At 44.0% G+C, this 22,520-nt stretch overlaps 1 protein-coding gene across 1 annotated transcript in view; it reads right to left on the reverse strand.

Moving 5' to 3' along the window:
• LOC308305478 (calpain-1 catalytic subunit-like) overlaps positions 1-4,620 on the reverse strand; it is a gene marked incomplete at both ends in the record, with an annotated part of 43,483 nt that extends 38,863 nt beyond the window's left edge. The window contains 3 exons of the mRNA XM_080750274.1: positions 417-535; positions 3,852-3,921; positions 4,384-4,620. Of these exons, the coding sequence (XP_080606400.1) occupies positions 417-535; positions 3,852-3,921; positions 4,384-4,620 (426 nt within the window). The remainder of the gene's footprint in view (positions 1-416; positions 536-3,851; positions 3,922-4,383) is intronic.
• Between the last annotated feature and the right edge of the window lie 17,900 nt (positions 4,621-22,520).

Consider the following 22,520-nt stretch of genomic DNA (forward strand, 5'->3'; position numbering starts at 1 on the left):
CGGCCCCAACAGGAGCGGGACGGTCCTCGCACCAAGGAGCGGAGGAGAAACCTCGCTCCTCTCTGGCGCATTTTAAAACTCGCTCCCTCGTGCTATTCAAACGTTGTATTCTTATAGGCCTACTCTTATTAAGAATAAAAGGCAAATAAGAACAGGTGATTATTCTTATTTATTTTTTGCACATGAGAGTGGTGATAACCCGCCCGCCCGCCGCCCGCCAATTGAGTCTGAAAACCTTGACCCACCCACCCGCATGCGGGGCGGGTTGGCGGGCGGGTGGGGGCACCGGGTCGGCCCGCGCACCACTAGTCCACAGTATATTAACGGGGGTTACCCTGAAATGGAACAGTCCACAGTATATATTAACGGGGGTTACCCTGAAATGGAACATTCCACAGTATATTAACGGGGGTTACCCTGAAATGGAACATTCCACAGTAGTCCTCATCAAAGGACTGCTCCATTGGTACGACCTGCTGCAGGATGTGTTCCTGGAAGGTCAACGCTCCGATGGACGCCAGAAACCAGCAGTTCCCTGAAACGACCATATTAGGCATTTAGTCCAGAAACCAGCAGTTCCCTGAAATGACCATATTAGGCATTTAGTCCAGAAACCAGCAGTTCCCTGAAACGACCATATTAGGCATTTAGTCCAGAAACCAGCAGTTCCCTGAAATGACCATATTAGGCATTTAGACCAGAAACCAGCATTTCCCTGAAACGACCATATTAGGCATTTAGCCAGAAACCAGCATTTCCCTGAAACGACCATATATGGCATTTAGACCAGAAACCAGCAGTTCCCTGAAATGACCATATTAGGCATTTAGACGAGAAACCAGCATTTCCCTGAAATGACCATATTAGGCATTTAGTCCAGAAACCAGCAGTTCCCTGAAACGACCATATTAGGCATTTAGTCCAGAAACCAGCAGTTCCCTGAAATGACCATATTAGGCATTTAGACCAGAAACCAGCATTTCCCTGAAACGACCATATTAGGCATTTAGCCAGAAACCAGCATTTCCCTGAAACGACCATATATGGCATTTAGACCAGAAACCAGCAGTTCCCTGAAATGACCATATTAGGCATTTAGACGAGAAACCAGCATTTCCCTGAAATGACCATATTAGGCATTTAGACGAGAAACCAGCAGTTCCCTGAAATGACCATATTAGGCATTTAGACCAGAAACCAGCATTTCCCTGAAACGACCATATTAGGCATTTAGCCAGAAACCAGCATTTCCCTGAAACGACCATATATGGCATTTAGACCAGAAACCAGCAGTTCCCTGAAATGACCATATTAGGCATTTAGACGAGAAACCAGCATTTCCCTGAAATGACCATATTAGGCATTTAGACGAGAAACCAGCATTTCCCTGAAATGACCATATTAGGCATTTAGACGAGAAACCAGCATTTCCCTGAAATGACCATATTAGGCATTTAGCATTATACATCATCACTGTTATAACGGACCCTACACACAGTTCAGTACATGTCTGTATGTCAGAATCTGAACATTTGGGCTTGGTACATTTTTTTTTTTTTTTTGTATTTTTCTATATATTTATATTTTTGTATTATTGTTGTATTGTAACTGTGATATGGATCTCCCTGGGTGTGAAATAAAGATTGAATTGAATTAGCAGAATAAGTTAAAGGGCTGTTTCACTTTCAGACGTGTTTGGGGTCATTTTATCGTCTACTCAGGCTTTAAACTGAGTATTTATATGGTGCTTTATTCCAAAGTGCTTTAGGCCTACGCGTAACACCCGGGATTCGAACCCAAGTCCCCCGCATAAAAGTCCAACATCTTAGCCATCAGACCAAAGGGACATTTGGACTGGGGAGGATATTAGACTTTTGAGGCCATTGGGCTGAGGCAGTGAGTCACTGTGCTACACATAGATTTTGCATTACATTCACCCATTCACACACATATTCATTACATTCACCCATTCACACACATATTCATTACATTCACCCATTCACACACACATTCATTACATTCACCCATTCACACACATATTCATTACATTCACCCATTCACACACATATTCATTACATTCACCCATTCACACACATATTCATTACATTCACCCATTCACACACATATTCATTACATTCACCCATTCACACACATATTCATTACATTCACCCATTCACACACATATTCATTACATTCACCCATTCACACACATATTCATTACATTCACCCATTCACACACACATTCATTACATTCACCCATTCACACACACATTCATTACATTCACCCATTCACACATACATTCATTACATTCACCCATTCACACACATATTCATTACATTCACCCATTCACACACATATTCATTACATTCACCCATTCACACACACATTCATTACATTCACCCATTCACACACATATTCATTACATTCACCCATTCACACACACATGCATTACATTCACCCATTCACACACACATGCATTACATTCACCCATTCACACACATATTCATTACATTCACCCATTCACACACACATTCATTACATTCACCCATTCACACACACATTCATTACATTCACCCATTCACACACATATTCATTACATTCACCCATTCACACACACATTCATTACATTCACCCATTCACACACATATTCATTACATTCACCCATTCACACACACATTCATTACATTCACCCATTCACACACATATTCATTACATTCACCCATTCACACACACATTCATTACATTCACCCATTCACACACACATTCATTACATTCACCCATTCACACACATATTCATTACATTCACCCATTCACACACATATTCATTACATTCACCCATTCACACACACATTCATTACATTCACCCATTCACACACACATTCATTACATTCACCCATTCACACACATATTCATTACATTCACCCATTCACACACACATTCATTACATTCACCCATTCACACACATATTCATTACATTCACCCATTCACACACATATTCATTACATTCACCCATTCACACACACATTCATTACATTCACCCATTCACACACATATTCATTACATTCACCCATTCACACACATATTCATTACATTCACCCATTCACACACACATTCATTACATTCACCCATTCACACACACATTCATTACATTCACCCATTCACACACACATTCATTACATTCACCCATTCACACACACATTCATTACATTCACCCATTCACACACATATTCATTACATTCACCCATTCACACACATATTCATTACATTCACCCATTCACACACACATTCATTACATTCACCCATTCACACACACATTCATTACATTCACCCATTCACACACATATTCATTACGTTCACCCATTCACACACACATTCATTACATTCACCCATTCACACACATATTCATTACATTCACCCATTCACACACACATTCATTACATTCACCCATTCACACACACATTCATTACATTCACCCATTCACACACACATTCATTACATTCACCCATTCACACACACATATTCATTACATTCACCCATTCACACACACACATTCATTACATTCACCCATTCACACACACATTCATTACATTCACCCATTCACACACACATTCATTACATTCACCCATTCACACACATATTCATTACATTCACCCATTCACACACACATTCATTACATTCACCCATTCACACACATATTCATTACATTCACCCATTCACACACACATTCATTACATTCACCCATTCACACACACATTCATTACATTCACCCATTCACACACACATTCATACAGCGATGGTGGAGGAAACCATGAAGCACCAACCTTATGGCATGTGTTCTGTGTTCACTTACCTACTACTCCTTGGCCAAAGTCGAACCTGGAGACTCCGTCCACGACGAACTCTGGGTTTGGAACAATCCTCTGCAACAGAACAAGACATAATTATTATTAATTCATTATTAAGTAAGACAAAATTATTTTGGGGGTTCCCCAGATGATTAACTTAATTTGCAACATTGTTTTCTCTCTCAACTGTAAACAAACCAACATAAAGTTTAAGTGTATAGAGGGTATCTGCACATTTCTAACGTGACAATTTAAGGAGTTTTTAATGCCTCTAAAATGACAAATTAAACATTGGCCAAATTGTCAAATATTAGAGGCAAAAATTGTGAAAATAGCAGATCTACACGCGAGGCATTGTGAGCATGTAGATCTGCTATTTTCACAATAGAACCGTGTTATAGAAAATGTAATTCTCAACTCTTAGTGCTCGTCAGGGTGGGGGGGTCCCCAGTTAAAATATGATTATTTTGGGGGATTGCGGCCTGAAAAGGTTGAGGACCCCTGCCTTAGCAGTGCAGTATATGTAACTCCTCTCACCCGGGGCCTCATCCAGACCACCCTGGCCAGGTCGGTGGGGCTGAGGACCCCCTGGCCGATGGAGTTGGCGTCGGGGGTGAACATGTCGTCGATGTAGCGGACCCCCCGGACCAGGCAGTACTGGCTGAGCTGCTGGTGGTCCTGTTGGAGGAACATCTCTGGGTTGGCCAGGCTGCCGCGGCCCTCCTTACGGTGACGTTCCTCCATGATGCTCATGCACACGCCTGGGGGAGGCATCTCTGCTGCTCCTAGTGGTCTGGAGGACATGGAGGACATGGAGAATATGAAGAATATCTATCTATCTATGCATCTATCTATCTATCTATCTATCTATCTATCTATGCATCTATCTATCTATCTATCTATCTATCTATCTATGCATCTATCTATCTATCTATCTATCTATCTATCTATCTATCTATCTATCTATCTATCTATGCATCTATCTATCTATCTATCTATCTATCTATCTATCTATCTATCTATCTATGCATCTATCTGTCCTTCTGGTGGTGTTCCTCCATGATGCTCATGCACACGCCTGGGGGAGGCATCTCTGCTGCTGGTGGTGGTCTGGGTCTGGAGGACATGGAGGACATGGGAATATAACAGCATTCTAAGTTAAAGGTCCGTACATACTGAGGGCGAATTGGCGAATAGCGAATTAGCGTATAATTCGCCTTTTTTTAAAAACCTTATAAAGTCAATGGGAGCATCCACACCAAACGCGAATTTCGAAAAAGGGAAAAGGCGTCTGTTTTTTATTCGCCCTTGTGTCGAATTTAGCGAACGTTCAAAGGCGAATTCCTCTCTCTCTCTGTATCAAAGTAAGCTCACTCTACCCTATTTCAAGAGAGAGAGAGAGAATGGTGGAGGGACCTTCACATTGCATTGAGGCCGAGGGGAACGGTGTTTTTCTCCTTTTCCGTGTCTCTCTCTGTGTGGCAGCGTGGCTGCTTGGAAAAACTACTCGAATGTATTACTGGTAAAAGCATGGTATGTTATGTTTTAGGCTAATTTATAACTGCAAAAAGACTAATGTTTTAAAATAAATCGCTGGGTATTAAATACAAAAGGATCCGAAGTGTAGTGGAGTAGAAGTAAAGTACTTGAAATTGGACTCATCTACAAGTACAGGCTACTCAAGTAAATGTACTTTTAGTTACTTTCCACCAGTATGCAGGGACACGGGCGGAGGAGGAACGGTGAACGCTCTGCTCCCCTGGCTTCCCCTCTCTCTCTCTGGCCAAATGCACTGCATGCAGACTCAGAGAGATGCGATATAATATGAAGAGCGCACCTTTCTGATCTCATCGATCCCTACGTCCCCAACCCGATCCCTCAGGTCCAGTGAAGCCAACCTCCTGGAGGTCCTCACAGCCAAATACCGTACGGGACAGGGCCTTCTCTGTCTCTGCCCCCACCCTCTGGAACGCTCTCCCCAACCACCTCAGAAGCGCTCCCTCCCTCCCCTCATTCAAAGCCTCACTCAAAACTCACCTCTTCAGGATTACCTATCCCAGCTGAGGTCTGGCAAATTATGCCTCCCTATCTAGTCCTTGACCTACTTTAAACTAATTATTGTGGGCTCGCCTGAAAGAAATGATCATTATTGTCATTATTTATCTATCATACAAGTCAGTCATATCAAGTTCTCCTCAAAACCTTGGCACCTTTATAGGTTGCTGCATTCAGGAAGGAGATTTAGATACGGTGTTCCAGCATAAGGTCAGACTAAAAAGGTCCTTTGTCCATCAGTCAACTTTAAGGCTTAATCAGGAGTTTGGCCAGAGGTAGGCTTAGTGTTGGACATTGCTCTTGTCTGTATTATCCTTATGTACTGTATGTAATCCTGTTTTGTTCATTTTGTTGTTTATTCAAATGTCAGGATTTCAGAGTGAACTGACAATAAATTACTATAACATCATATCATTATTATATGAAGACAATCTATCGTCTATCTTCTATCTATCTTTGTTTTTGTCCCACTCATTTGTAACCCTTTTTTCATCCAGTGCCAGTTGCCTAAGCTGTAATCCTGGGCTCTGCTCTCCCTCTGCCAACCTGGGCAGAGCCCTGAACTGAGCTCATGCTTCCTTCAGTGCATGAGAGTGAGCAGGCTGCTTCTTTTCACCTGACAGGGGGAGATTCCCCGGTTGGATGTAGCGCGTGGAAGGAACACGTTATTCCAAACAGTTTGACCAGGGGGAGGCAGTATAGAGACCAGAGATTGATTGATCGATCTATCTATTGATCTATCCAGGGACGATTTAAGAATCCCCGGGGCCTGGCGCTTCTCCAAATCAAAGGGCCCGAGCGACCGGTTAAGCACAGGTTAGTCCAATGGTTAGTCCGGGCCTGGATCTATCTATCTATGAATTCCAGAAACAGTGTTCGTCTGTGTCTACACCCGTAGCCAACAAAATGAGACCCACCCCTATTTTCCTCCAGGGTTGCAGTAAATGCTAAGTGGTGCATTTTTATCTAGCGCTTTTATCCAAAACGCTTTACAGAGATTGTGCTTTACATTCACCCATTCACACACAGATTCATACACTGATGGCAGAGGAAACCATGCAAGGCACCAACCTGCTCACCGGGAGCAACTAGGGGTTCAGAGAAAACTAATAGTAACTCAAGTTTTTAAATAACTGCAGGGGAGAATAAAGTACAATATTTTCCCCAGCGATTTAGTGGAGTTAGAAGTAAACGTTCCAGCCCTGCTCATGTACAATAGCAGGGTGTCTCTTCAGAACCATGCTGTTTTCATTCATTAAGCCCCTCCCTCCTGCTCATCCCACTGAGAGCCAGTCAGCCAAACACAACAGTGTGTGTGTGTGTGTGTGTGTGTGTGTGTGTGTGTGGCCCTGGTGGCCACCCACCCACACACACACACACACACACACACACACACACACACACACACACACACACACACACACACACACACACACACACACACACACACACACCCCCCCCTGGGCTACACACAAAAACCACTTCTTGTAAAGCATGTTTTAAACAATCGTTTTGCTCACAGAGGAGAGGAAACCCTCACAGGGTGAGTTGGACCAGTTGGAACCTGTTAGCAGAGACCATGCATGGTTAAAGTAAGACCACTACATAACCACACTGTGTAGCAGAGACCATGCATGGTTAAAGTAAGACCACTACATAACCACACTGTGTAGCAGAGACCATGCATGGTTAAAGTAAGACCACTACATAACCACACTGTGTAGCAGAGACCATGCATGGTTAAAGTAAGACCACTACATTACCACACTGTGTAGCAGAGACCATGCATGGTTAAAGTAAGACCACTACATAACCACACTGTGTAGCAGAGACCATGCATGGTTAAAGTAAGACCACTACATAACCACACTGTGTAGCAGAGACCATGCATTGTTAAAGTAAGACCACTACATAACCACACTGTGTAGCAGAGACCATGCATGGTTAAAGTAAGACCACTACATAACCACACTGTGTAGCAGAGACCATGCATGGTTAAAGTAAGACCACTACATAACCACACTGTATTCATCACCTCAGAACCTGTAGCAGAGACCATGCATTGTTAAAGTAAGACCACTACATAACCACACTGTGTAGCAGAGACCATGCATTGTTAAAGTAAGACCACTACATAACCACACTGTATTCATCACCTCAGAACCTGTAGCAGAGACCATGCATTGTTAAAGTAAGACCACTACATAACCACACTGTGTAGCAGAGACCATGCATGGTTAAAGTAAGACCACTACATAACCACAGTGTATTCATCACCTCAGAACCTGTAGCAGAGACCATGCATGGTTAAAGTAAGACCACTACATAACCACACTGTGTAGCAGAGACGCATTGTTAAAGTAAGACCACTACATAACCACACTGTATTCATCACCTCAGAACCTGTAGCAGAGACCATGCATTGTTAAAGTAAGACCACTACATAACCACAGTGTATCCATCACCTCAGAACCTGTAGCAGAGACCATGCATGGTTAAAGTAAGACCACTACATAACCACAGTGTATTCATCACCTCAGAACCTGTAGCAGAGACCATGCATGGTTAAAGTAAGACCACTACATAACCACACTGTATTCATCACCTCAGAACCTGTAGCAGAGACCATGCATTGTTAAAGTAAGACCACTACATAACATCACTGTATTCATCACCTCAGAACCTGTAGGAGAGACCATGCATTGTTAAAGTAAGACCACTACATAACCACAGTGTATTCATCACCTCAGAACCTGTAGCAGAGACCATGCATGGTTAAAGTAAGACCACTACATAACCACAGTGTATCCATCACCTCAGAACCTGTAGGAGAGACCATGCATTGTTAAAGTAAGACCACTACATAACCACACTGTATTCATCACCTCAGAACCTGTAGCAGAGACCATGCATTGTTAAAGTAAGACCACTACATAACCACACTGTGTAGCAGAGACCATGCATGGTTAAAGTAAGACCACTACATAACTACACTGTGTAGCAGAGACCATGCATGGTTAAAGTAAGACCACTACATAACCACACTGTGTAGCAGAGACCATGCATTGTTAAAGTAAGACCACTACATAACCACACTGTATTCATCACCTCAGGTGAGTTAAAGTATACTCTACAGCAGGGGTTCTCAACCTGTGGGTCTGGACCCCCAGGGGGGTCCCCAAACAGCGAAATGAATGAACCCCGGACCTTTGTATGACGTCATATTGTAGTTAGGACAAAGACGAACTGAAATAGATTCAGCTCTAAGGGATCATTCCCACTGGACACGATAAAGATAAAGATAACGATAATGATATATTGGCGTTCACATCAATTATGACAGCTTTATCGTTGTGGTAGTGGACGCTGACATCCACTTCAATTGAAAAACATGTGTTTTTATCCTATCGTTATCGCACCCAGTGGGAAAGGGCCTTAAAGGAGTAGTTCACCCCCAAAATGACTTTTTTTCTATTGATTACTCATGCCATGGAGACTAGAGTTCATTAATATTTTGGGGTATTTGTCGCATTCTTAAGACAAAAATTTGATTAGAGTAAATTTACCCCCATTGATTCCGGATGGGGACCCCGAATGGATTTGGGTCCCCATCCGGAACGAATGGGGGTACATTTATTGTTATCACATTTTTGTCTTAGGAATGCGACAAATACCCCAAAATATGAATGAACTCTAGTATCCCATGGCATGAGTAATCGATAGAAAAAAAGTCATTTTGGGGGTGAACTACTCCTTTAAGAGTGGAGTATGAATTGGCCCTAAGACTCCAAGGTCATCAAGGCAACGGTCTGAGGTGGTTTGTTTTAACTGCGATGTTCCACAGTTTGTTTGTTTTTACGTTGCAAACACAGCATCTGAATTAATCATAATTATATTCTTCCCTCCTCACGTAACATGTTGAAGTTGAACTGAGTTGTGACATCCAGAGAAAAGCCTGCAGGCGGACAGTGTTGAGGACAGCGTGTCTCACTGTGAGCTCACATCACTGTTGTTCCCACATGCATTACTCTCCCCGTTAACCTAGCTCTGGTCCAGAGTGTTAGCCAGGTCTCTCTAACTATCAGATACAGGGTGTATTTTACAGAGAAGGTGGGGTAAACTGAGACGCTTCCCACCCCAGAAGAACAGACTTTCAACAACGCAAAACTGCCTTCGTTTTGGTGAGTAGCGAAGTAGTTTAGTTTATTTCTACTGAAGTCATGCCATCGTAGGACAGTGGAATTCCTGGTCCTGCATCCAGAGCCATCTCTAACCTTAACCCTAACCGCACACACAGCCACGTAGTGGGACTAATGAGAGGTGCCCCGTCACACAGTGCAACACATCACTGGAGCTTATAGGCAGCCTCTACACCAGGGGTTCCCAAACTTGTTTGTCTCAGGGCACCCCATGAATATTGTTTTTAATCCAAGGCAATAATTTTCACTCCCAGCGCACCTTATATTTATAGCATATCGTCGTTGTCGGGTGGAAACCTTAATTGTCCAAAACTGTTCGTTTTGTATTTATCATCTATAAAATGAACTAAACTAGTGAAAACAGCAGATCTAAAAGCACACAACGCCTCGCAATGCGAGGCGTTGTGTGTGCAACGGTCTTGTATGATGAAGCAGGGCAAAAGACGTACACATTTGAAACTTGGAGATAGGCGGTTTCTGCCCGACAGTGACGATATTTTAATGATTATGTTGTGAGGAAAACTTTGAGATAATAGCCATTTTGGTTAGAATTGACTGAAAATAACTTTGTGCTTCAAGTTTAAAATTATACTAAATAATATATACATTAACTAAGTGTCCAAATAAATTCAAAATATTATCAAATTATCTCGCGGCACCCCTGGACTGCTCTCATGGCACCCCAGGGTGCCCCATCACCCACTTTGAAAACCCCTGCTCTACACATCACTGGAGCTCATAGCCAGCCACAGCACAGTACAGCACAGCACAGCACAGCACTGCACATCGCAGCACAGCGCAGCACAGCACAGCACAGCACAGTACAGTACAGTACAGTACAGTACAGTACAGTACAGCACATCACACTGAGCACATCACAGCACAGCGCAGCACAGCACAGCACAGTACAGTACAGTACAGTACAGTACAGCACAGCACAGCACAGTACAGTACAGTACAGTACAGTACAGTACAGTACAGTACAGTACAGCACATCACACTGAGCACATCACAGCACAGCGGAGCACAGCACAGCACAGCACAGTACAGTACAGTACAGTACAGTACAGTACAGTACAGTACAGCACAGTACAGTACAGTACAGTACAGTACAGTACAGTACAGCACAGCACATCACACTGAGCACATCACAGCACAGCGCAGCACAGCACAGCACAGCACAGTACAGTACAGTACAGTACAGTACAGTACAGTACAGCACAGCACAGCACACTGAGCACATCACAGCACAGCGCAGCACAGCACAGCACAGCACAGTACAGTACAGTACAGCACACTGAGCACAGCACAGTACAGTACAGTACAGCACAGCACAGCACAGCACAGCACAGCACAGCACAGCACAGCACAGCCGGAGGCCAGAGCTTGGCTCCTGGATTTTACTGTCATTCATTAAATAAATGAACAAATGAACAAATGATTGAACCCCATGATTTACTCTCCCCCTCCTGTCCCCTCCACCGCTCACTGCTCTCTCTCTCTCTCTCTCTCTCTCTCTCTCTCTCTCTCTCTCTCTCTCTCTCTCTCTCTCTCTCTGTCTGTGGACACAGTGGTCATCACACACAGTGCAACATAAAATGCTAAATGGTGCATTTATACAGTGCCTTTATAAGGCACTTTACAGAGATTGTGCATTACATTCACCCATTCACACACACATTCATAAAGTGATGTCGGAGTAAACCATGCAAGGCACCAACCTGCTCATCAGGAGCAGTTAGGGGTTCAGAGTCTTGATCAAGGACTCTTCCACACTAACTCTGGGGGAGCCCGGGATCGAACCGGGGAGCCCAGGATCGAACCGGGAACCCTCCGTGTTCCAAGATGGCCACTCTACCCCTGAGCCACCGCCACACCATGGAGAGAGTGTTTTTTACTGGTGATTCAGTCAGAGTGTATGAAAGGGTGCGCTCGTTTTATTGTCCACGACATTGCAAGCGGCGCGAAGGCCAGCGGACCTTGGTCCTGCTCTTCGCCCCCGAGCGCCGCAGGCGCGAGTGGCCGCGAAGAGCGGGCCAGGGCCGCGCGGCCGGCGGAGCGCCGCGCGAGTTACGAAGCCGTGGTGAATGCAATCGTTATATTTATGCCCAGGCCGTAAGGCCTGGGCAAGCCCACGATAAACGCCCGCGCAGTCCGGTGCGCATTTCCGAACGCACCCTTTCCCCACACTCGGACTGAAACACCAGTAAAAAACACCATCCCCACACCATGGGAGAGGCCATATGGCACACACACACACACACACACACACACACACACGCACACGCACACGCACGCACACGCACACGCACACGCACGCACACGCACACGCACACGTACGCTCTAACGACACGCATTCTGTGTTTTAACAGTGATTATAGTCAGTGGCGCCGGTTTCACACACACACACACACACACACACACACACACACACACACACACACACACACACACACACACACACACACACACACTGAAAATAAACTCTTTACAAGCATCCTCACAGCTGTTCTGTTCTGGGGGGGGGGGGGGGGTTACATGGCAGCAGTGGTTTCCAAAGTGGGGTCCGGGGACCCATAGGGGTCCTCCAGGTGGGGGTCCCCACTAATTGCTAGTAAGGAACCAAATATAATGTCAGTACTCCACTGTCTGCCTGTCATGTTTAGTTGTTCTGCAGATGTAGACTAGCAGGACATTTACTGTTCAACATACCTCTGCTTTTATTAAAGGTTTGGGCTCATTTGAACTTCTACCCAGGGTTTAGTGACCCCCCCCCCCCCCCCCCCCAGACAGACACACCCCCTTCCTATACAGAGTACAGACCCCTTGGAACTTAACCATGTTAAAACCACTGATTGAAAACACCCGACCCAGCCTTAGTTCTGCTGACATTTTTTTGCAATATTTTCTAAATGTAAAAAGGATTAATATTACATAGTACACATATTAGACGGACAATATCAATCAATGAATCTAACATGGGAGTTTGAAGTCACGATGGGTTCGCACAGGAAGGGGGACGTGTCTGATAAAAAAAAATATTTAAAAAATGAATCAAAGCAACTTAAAAACTGTATTCAACCACAGCCAATAACAACCAGTCTTGTCTTGTTGTTTGCCACAACAAGACAACCTCAGACAAGACCATATAAAACTCATATTCATATCTCTAGAATCTGATTCATACCTGTATATCAGTTCATTACATGCACCCATTCACACACACATTCATACAGCGATGGCAGAGTCAGTCTGTAACTAAAACCAATCCTTTCTCCAGACCCATCTCTACATGCCAGTGGACCAACAGTTCACACAGCAGCCGACAGCCTGGGGATTCTGCAGTGCACTTATTTGACAGCGTAAAATCATTACAAGTTTTATGTGGAGTAGTAAAAAGGTTATGCAAGTCATACTGTGGATGCAGCCATGCATGCTTTGTAAAACAAACATGAACATAAACTTCACAAGCTACACTGACTCTGATGCAAGGTGCTTCTGATGTGCTTTTAAAGACTCACCTTTAGACAGGGTGGAGAGGCTGGGTGGAGGTCCTTTAGACAGAGGGGTGGAGGTCCTTTAGACAGGGTGGAGAGGCTCAGAGGTGCAGGTCCTTCAGACAGAGGGGTGGAGGTCCTTTAGACAGAGGGGTGGAGGTCCTTTAGACAGAGGGGTGGAGGTCCTTTAGACAGAGGGGTGGAGGTCCTTTAGACAGAGGGGTGGAGATGGCTGGGTGGAGGTCCTTCAGACAGAGGGGTGGAGAGGCTCAGAGGGGTGCAGGTCCCTTCAGACAGGCTGAGCAGCAGCTTGTGAGGATCTGAGAGAATGACAGAACAGCTCTGTGTAACACCTGAGATACTGTTCACTGTAGACTCCTCCTACTGAGAGAGAGAGAGAGAGAGAGAGAGAGAGAGAGAGAGAGAGAGAGAGAGAGAGAGAGAGAGGTAGAGGGAGGGGGAGAGAGAATATGTGTGTGTGTGTGTGTGTGTGTGTGTGTGTGTGTGTGTGTGTGTGTGTGTGTGTGTGTGTGCGTGCGTGCGTGCGTGCGTGCGTGCGTGCGTGCGTGCGTGCATGTGTGCGTGCATCTGAAAACCAGTGTGACTTGTCAGCAATCAATGTTAATCATTTGTCACGTCATTAAAGGTTGACATTTAGATCAGAGTCGCTGCCAAAGAACTTCCACTTAAAAACCATTACTGTTGATAAATTGTTATGGTTTATCATATCTCTACATGTCAGGACGGTGTTTCATAAAACATCAATCAATCTATTTTAATGTGTCAGTCAGAGGTGTCAGAAGGACAGTGTTTCTCAAACTGTTTCAAGTCAAGGACCCCCACAATGACATGGTTTAACTGCAGACCCCCAAAACACCCTGTTTCCAGGGACCTCCCCCAGATTGCCCAGAAGCAGAGATATGAGTTAAAAAATGTCAAAAGATTTGCTAAATAATTCATTTTTTTCCAAAAGTAGCAGTAGCAGATGTACAAGAACATTTCAACACGTCACTTCAATGAGCTTTACATATAGAACATCAAACAGAAAAAACACAATTAGTTAGTTAAAGTAATCATGCATTGAATCTATTATTATGCAGATTCCATTTGTTATTCTTCAAGACCAAAGGACTTATGTTTTGTAAAAAATAACATGAATCTAAAGTAACTTCTAAGTAAAGTTCTCAAATGATTGCAGAGGTTATAGGGTTAGGCTTAGGGTTAGGTCAAAAGTACAATATTTGCTTCTGAGATATAGCTACTTTCCACCACCTCTGACATTAAAGACAGTAATTTAATCCTAAAAGCCTTTGCACACAGGACCGTTGCGTTTTTTCACTTTGCCTTGTGAGTAAAACGCATTGGATTTGGTGTGCAAGGCTGTGCAGAATCCACACTGCGTATTCGAAAAGGCATAAAGGGCGAGCTGGAAAAGTGGCATTAGACATGTGTCAGGCATGTGCCTGTTGCCAAAGTGGCATATGCTGTCTAGCACATGTCAAATGCCACTTTTCCAGCTCGGCCTCTCTCCGAAAAGGAGTCATAAAAGGAGTGATGAGTTTTTACCGCATGCGACAAGACGCACAAATCGAACAGGTGAGAGAAAAGAACGCACGGCGGCTGCCACTTGTCACACTGCAAATTTCAGAGCCGGGTGTGCATGAGGTTATAGAGTATCATTGTTTTCTTTTTAAAAAAATGCAATTGTCCGCTTTGTCCATGCGAAAGAACGGGTCTGCAAGTGTGCAAAGCCCTTTAGGCTTTTGGCATCATTAAGTATAAACTGCCAGATAGTTGCTTTGTTCCAGAGCGCAATTATTTTGTTCAGATAAGTGAGAGTCATTTGACAGGCGCGCACACACACACACACACACACACACACACACACACACACACACACACACACACACACACACACACACACACACACACACACACACAGGTTGAGCAGGTTCCATCACCATAGAGGATATAATCCCTCTTTGTGTGTTTCAACATGGAGAAATGGGTCATTGAGCTGAGATATCATGTGTTCATAAGGCAGGTCTTTTAGAACGAGTCTGACCAGACCATGACTTATTGTCTCATCGCACGCTGTTTTAAAAAAACATAGCACTGCGCGCACGCACCACCACATGCACGTCTCACACACGCACCACCACACGCATGTCTCACACACACACACCACTGCAAGCACCGTCGCATGCGGGGTGATTGGGCCTCGCGGCACGCGAGACATGCACACGCACGGACATGCACATGCACGCGCAGTCGCGCACACACCTCTTAAAACATAGAGGCACAACATACTTAGGCTATAGAGGCACGCACAGCTCTTTAAACCAGAAGGTTCCAGTAATGTTAAAACCTGTACAGTAAAAGTGTGCAGTGAAATACAGTCTGCACACGTTTACAACCAACATGCATGCACTGGCTCCCTGCATGCACTGGTTCTATACATTGTTTCTATACATTGGTTCCATGCATTGGTTCCATGCATGCACTGGTTCTATACATTGGTTCCATTCATGCATGAAACCGATGCATGCATTTGTCTTCTATGTTGTATGAGTTAAAAAAGGACCTCAATTGAAACAAGCCCAATGGCTTTTTTTTAGGAATCCTTTTAGTTGACCTTGTACCAGTGAACTGTACTGTCTATATACCTTTTCCTATGCAAACTGACAATAACGTCTTCAATCAATCAGCTATACAGTAAAGCCCTTTGCACACAGGCGCATTTATCCGAACGGATAAAACGGACAATTTTTTTTTTTTTAAAGAAAACAATGATTCTCTACGACCTCATGCACACCGGATCTGAATTAGCCGTGCGACGAGTGGCTGCGGCCGTGCGTTTTTTTTCTCGATCGAACCCAGTTCGATTTGTGCGTCTTGTTGCATGCGGTAAAAAACAAATCACTGCTTTTATGACTCCTTTTGGGATCCGCAGCGCCGATTCCGCACAGCATTGCACACCAAATACAATGCGTTTTATTCATGCAGCAAACGAAAAAAGAAAAAAGAAAAAAGAAAAGAAAAAAAAAAAAACGCAACTGTCCTGTGTTGCAAAGGGCTTAAGTGGGATAACTGGGTCATTATTGAGGGGATACATAAAGACCCTGGTTGGGTTTTCTTTCTCAATAATGTCACTCCGCTCCCTGCAGATCGGCTCTTACACAACACAACCTTTACAATGTGCTTTACATTCAAACACTCTGTATTTATCTCTCTCTAAACACTGCTGCCTCGGGCCATGGAATACATGGAGGGAGGAAACCTCATCTTTATGACCTCATCATTATGACCAGAACTAAACACTTCTCAGGACTCAAAGATCAGCTACTGTTGTATGCTGTTGTGTGTGACGCTATAAGGATGGTCAACCTCTCTCACATAACACTATGTAGTGGGGGTCCCTGATTCATCTATCATCTATATAATATGTAGTGGGGGTCCCTGATTCATCTATCATCTATATAATATGTAGTGGGGGTCCCTGCTTCATCTGTCATCTATACAATATGTAGTGGGGGTCCCAGCATCATCTTTCTCAGCTAAGGGGGTCCCTTGGCCTAAAAAAATATTGACCCCTGAAAAATGTTGCGATGCGTTGCAAGCTTATCTTTTCTCCTACAAAGCTTGTTTGTGTACGTCTGGTTCAGAGGAGCTCGAGTGAAGTGAAACACTCTTGGAACAAAATGTAGCAAATACAAGGTGGTCTGGGAACAATGAACAATGCAGATAATATTCCAAACAGAACTTGTACAGTAGGTCATACAGTAGGTCGTACAGTAGGTCGTACAGTAGGTCGTACAGTAGGTCGTACAGTAGGTCAGGGATTTAAGGAACTTGATCTTTTACTGAGGAGTGGCAGCAAAACAAAACGTGTTCGGACCACAAAGATAACTAAGAACATTTACTCAATATGTTTTACTTGAGGACCATATCTAGATCAGTGGGTCTCAACATTCTTTGGCTCAGATCACGCCTGACAACTTTTTCATCCACGTCACCCCGAAATTACTTCATACTGTAGCACCTTTGTCATATTTACGGTACTTAAAGGAGTAGTTCACTCCCAAAATGACTTTTTTTTATTGATACCTCACGCCATGGACACTTGAGTTCAATATTGGGTCTGGTCACATTGATTCCGGATGGGGACTGACATGCATTTGGGTCCCCATCCAGAATCAATGAATGTGACAAACACACAAAGGTTTTCTCCATAGCGTGAGTAATCAATAGAAAAAAAGTCATTTCGGGGGTGAACTACTCCTTTAATATGGAAATACTGTATGTGTAAATATTTCCTCCAAAGATACAGTATGTCATGAGGAAGACTGGATAGGAAATCTGTTTCCATTACAGGACACATTGAAATAACTTTTATACTTGTTGTTTAACCACTTAAACCCCAACATTATCATTCTGGGGGGAAACATTCACCAAAAATAGCCACTCTGTGATCTTGTAGATCTGCTATTTTTGGTGAAGAGACTTTTGGTGCACTGTGGGCTGAAGTACAGTTTAACTCAGGTCCGTTTAACTAAGCATATGAGGCTTTAAGTGGTTAAACTGCTGATACGCAAAATCTTTTTCATATTAAGGAAAATATTGTTCTGTTTACTCCACTACATGTATTGATAGATGTAGTTACTATAGTTACTTTGCATATTGAGATTAATACATAATCTGATTATTTGTTATTAATCGAAAATAGCAGAGCTACAAGCTGTATAGGTCTGTGGACACACGTTGCATCACGATGCGTCTTCACTCGTGAGTTTATAGATCGGCTGGTTATTAGGAATGCGACAAAAACCAAAAAATATTATTGAACTCTAGTCTCCATGGCATGAGTAATCAATAGAAAAAAAGTCATTTTGGGGGTGAACTACTCCTTTAATGATCAATCATTATATTCAGTAATACAGTGTATGATTCTGAAATGGATTGTGCAGAATATAAATGTTACTTTAGCTACTTTAAGTACATTTAAATGGCAATACCTTTTGTACTTTTACTCAAGTCAAATTGTATTTATTTTAGTCGTTACAAAGTATATTTACTCTGTTGGTATAGCGCTACTTTTACTCCAAAACATGAGTACTTCCTGTAAACAGTGGGACTCCAACCTTACGGAGGGTATGCGCATCCTTAAAGTGAATGGCAAATCGAGTGGCAAAGTGAGTGGCAAAGTGAGTTTAACGTTGTTTAACATCCTTTAATGCAATCAGATAGGACTTTTCTGTTTGCATGTACGGGCTGTCAAGGTCAGAAAGTAGTTTTTTGCCACTCAGTAGGCGTTCCCGCATAACTTTCGGGTATGATGATGAAGTCATGCGCATACGCTCTATTCCTGCACTGATTGATTGATTGATTGATTGATTGATTGATTGATTGATTGAAGACTTTATTAGAAGTTTGCATAGGAAAAGGTACAGTTTCATGACGGTACAGTTCACTGGTACAAGGTCTACTAAAAGGAGATCCATGAAAAGACTAAGCTTATTTCCACAGGAAACCATTTAAGTATCTCATATAACATTGAATGACAGACGAATAGAACACAGTACTATGCAGTAGATATGTAAAGAAAAGAAAAATGAGAGAACAAAAAAAAGAGTCTAAACAGTAAGTAAGTAATATACAAAGAAGGGGCAGGGGAGGGTAGGGTTGGGCTAGGTTAGTTTTTTTTTACCAGTTGCGAACGGCTGCTGCCTGTAAGTGGTTTTTCAGGGCAATTTTAAAGTTAGAAAATACACTTACTATGTCACAAAGTAAAGTAAAATACACTTAATGTGTCACAAAGTCAAAGTACAAAACCTGTTACCAAAATGTATAAAACCTTTTTTTAAATAATAATAATAATACATACAAAAATGCTTTTCTAGGCACTCAAAGTTGCTTTACAGAAAAAAAAGGAAAAAAAAGTGTAACACTATATAGTACCAGTAAGACTCCCTAATCGGGAGATAAGCGACCGTAGGTGGCTTATCTCCACAAATAGGGCAAAAATGTGTTTTTCCCAAATCTTCCTGATCCATGTTGATGACATGAGTGTAGACATGCTGTGTAGTGATTTTCGTGATTTTAGGGCAAAAACTGTAGGAGCAGTGTCCAAAGATCGGCCTGAAGGTGGCGCTAGAATAGGGCCATGTGAGAAATGAGGGGTGGGGTCTCCGCGATGCCTTGGCGGACGAATAGGTACCGGCCCCGGCTCTCCCGGACGCTCCTAGCCCGAGTTACGGCATTTTATGTGAGCTGCAGTGGAGGGGGTCCTCCACTGGGGGCGCCACCACTTTTGCATCCGTTCTGGAGCACCAGGAGTCGGTGGTCCCCGGGAATTCCCCGTGAGCAGCCCCGTTGGGGTGGTCATTTGGTCATTTTTGCACATTTGGTAATTTTTTACATCTGGGGGTCCCCCAGGGACCTGGGGGTCCCTGGGGCTCCGGGGTCCTTGGAGGTTGTAGTTTGGGAGGCAAGGAGTGTGTGTGTGTAAAATCTGGCATGGATCGGGTCAACGGGTGCGGAGATATAAGCAGGGAAAAAGTGTGACGTGTGACATGTGAGCACATTTGGTCATTTTTTACATCTGGGGGTCCCCCAGGGACCTGGGGGTCCCTGGGGCTCCGGGGGTCCTTGGAGGTTGTAGTTTGGCAGTCAAGGAGTGTGTGTGCAAAATTTGGCATGGATGGGGGCAACGGTTGTGGAGATATGAGCAGGGCAAAAGTGTGACTGACTGACTGACTGACTGACTGACGCACAGACAGCCCGTGGAGCTTTTGGTAGTAAATGCGACCTACGGTCGCAAAAACAAAAGGTGGCTTACAGTTAGGTAGGGGGCAATAGCATTGTGAGCTTGTAGATCAGCTATTTTTGAATGACCAATGTAATAATAAACATAGTCTGTTTGTAATAATCATTTAAAGTCTGAATTTAAAGATTTGTCATCATGATTTAGTTTTTTACATGTTTTGTGTCCTGTCTTGTATTCGTAACGTCGCTCCCCAGTAAATATGTACTTATTTACAAACAGCTGTTTTACATCAAGGCCACATTCCAACACTAATGAACAGCAGCTGTCTGTTCCTTTTCATCATGTCGACTCCTGACAATAAAGAGCTTTTTTCTTTCTTTTGGTTTTAACAGGCCTGTTGGTTGGCCTGCTTCCTGCTGCTGTTGTAGAGAGGCTGGGACCTGCAGTTTGAGGAGGAGGGTTTTAACAGGCCTGTTGGTTGGCCTGCTTCTTCCTGCTGCTGTTGTAGAGAGGCTGGGACCTGCAGTTTGAGGAGGAGGGTTTTAACAGGCCTGTGGGTTGGTCTGCTTCTTCCTGCTGCTGTTGTAGAGAGGCTGGGACCTGCAGTCTGAGGAGGAGGGTTTTAACAGGCCTGTTGGTTGGCCTGCTTCCTCCTGCTGTTGTAGAGAGGCTGGGACCTGCAGTCTGAGGAGGAGGGTTTTAACAGGCCTGTTGGTTGGTCTGCTTCCTGCTGCTGTTGTAGAGAGGCTGGGACCTGCAGTCTGAGGAGGAGGGTTTTAACAGGCCTGTAGGTTGGTCTGCTTCCTGCTGCTGTTGTAGAGAGGCTGGGACCTGCAGTCTGAGGAGGAGGGTTTTAACAGGCCTGTAGGTTGGTCTGCTTCCTGCTGCTGTTGTAGAGAGGCTGGGACCTGCAGTCTGAGGAGGAGGGTTTTAACAGGCCTGTAGGTTGGCCTGCTTCCTGCTGCTGTTGTAGAGAGGCTGGGACCTGCAGTCTGAGGAGGAGGGTTTTAACAGGCCTGTAGGTTGGCCTGCTTCCTCCTGCTGTTGTAGAGAGGATGGGACCTGCAGTCTGAGGAGGAGGGTTTTAACAGGCCTGTGGGATGGCCTGCTTCCTCCTGCTGTTGTAGAGAGGCTGGGACCTGCAGTCTGAGGAGGAGGGTTTTAACAGGCCTGTAGGTTGGTCTGCTTCCTGCTGCTGTTGTAGAGAGGCTGGGACCTGCAGTCTGAGGAGGAGGGTTTTAACAGGCCTGTAGGTTGGTCTGCTTCCTGCTGCTGTTGTAGAGAGGCTGGGACCTGCAGTCTGAGGAGGGGCAGCAGTGGCTCAGGTCTTCAACCAGCCTAAGTTCTCAGTTCTCACGTCTCACCCCTTCTCCGCAGCCTTCAAGAGTTACACACCCATATTAGATTGTTCCGGTGATTTCGCCACGCTTACAAGATTCTTACTTTACCAAACAGCTCATCCAAAAAGTAAAGGTCGCTTTCCTGTCTCTCAGATGTATAATATTTGAGCGGTGGAGAAACAATAGTAACAGACGTTTTTGTCAGCTAGTTCCATTATTTTGAGAGACTGGCTATTAATCTGTGTCACCAGAAATGTTTCACCACCAAGCGGTTGGGCGTGAGAAAACTGTCCACAGGCCGACTAAAACATGGAACAGGCTGACAAAAACTGATATTTAAAACTATTGTTTCAACCGATGAAGCGATGAAGTGAGCAGCGCTCCCTCCACTATAAAATATAAAATACTGTTCCTTAAGAAACAGAGATAACCGGTAGAGTCGCTGGGAAGAAACTCGCAGAGATTTGTATTATTTTATTTGTTTTACTGAGAACAACAGAATGGATCAGTCCAGACTCATTATGTCAGCTGGCTATAAAAGGCTGCTGCAGTGAAAGCTAGACTCCACTGTACTGATGGACGGACAATGATTGAACCTTTATGTATTGGTTTGGTGAATACATTTCTGTTTAAACTCTATACCAGGGGTCTTCAACAGGGGAGCCGCCACATCTTTCTGTTATAGGATCATGTTTTTTACATTAACCACTTGAACCCTTGCATCCTTATTCTGAGTGGAACATTCGCCAAAAACAGCAGATCTACAAGCTTACAACGCCGCCTAACCAATAAATAAAGGTTCAATCATTGTCCGTCC

Source organism: Nannobrachium achirus (assembly GCF_963921795.1).
Source record: "Nannobrachium achirus genome assembly, chromosome: 20".
Taxonomy (NCBI): domain Eukaryota; kingdom Metazoa; phylum Chordata; class Actinopteri; order Myctophiformes; family Myctophidae; genus Nannobrachium; species Nannobrachium achirus.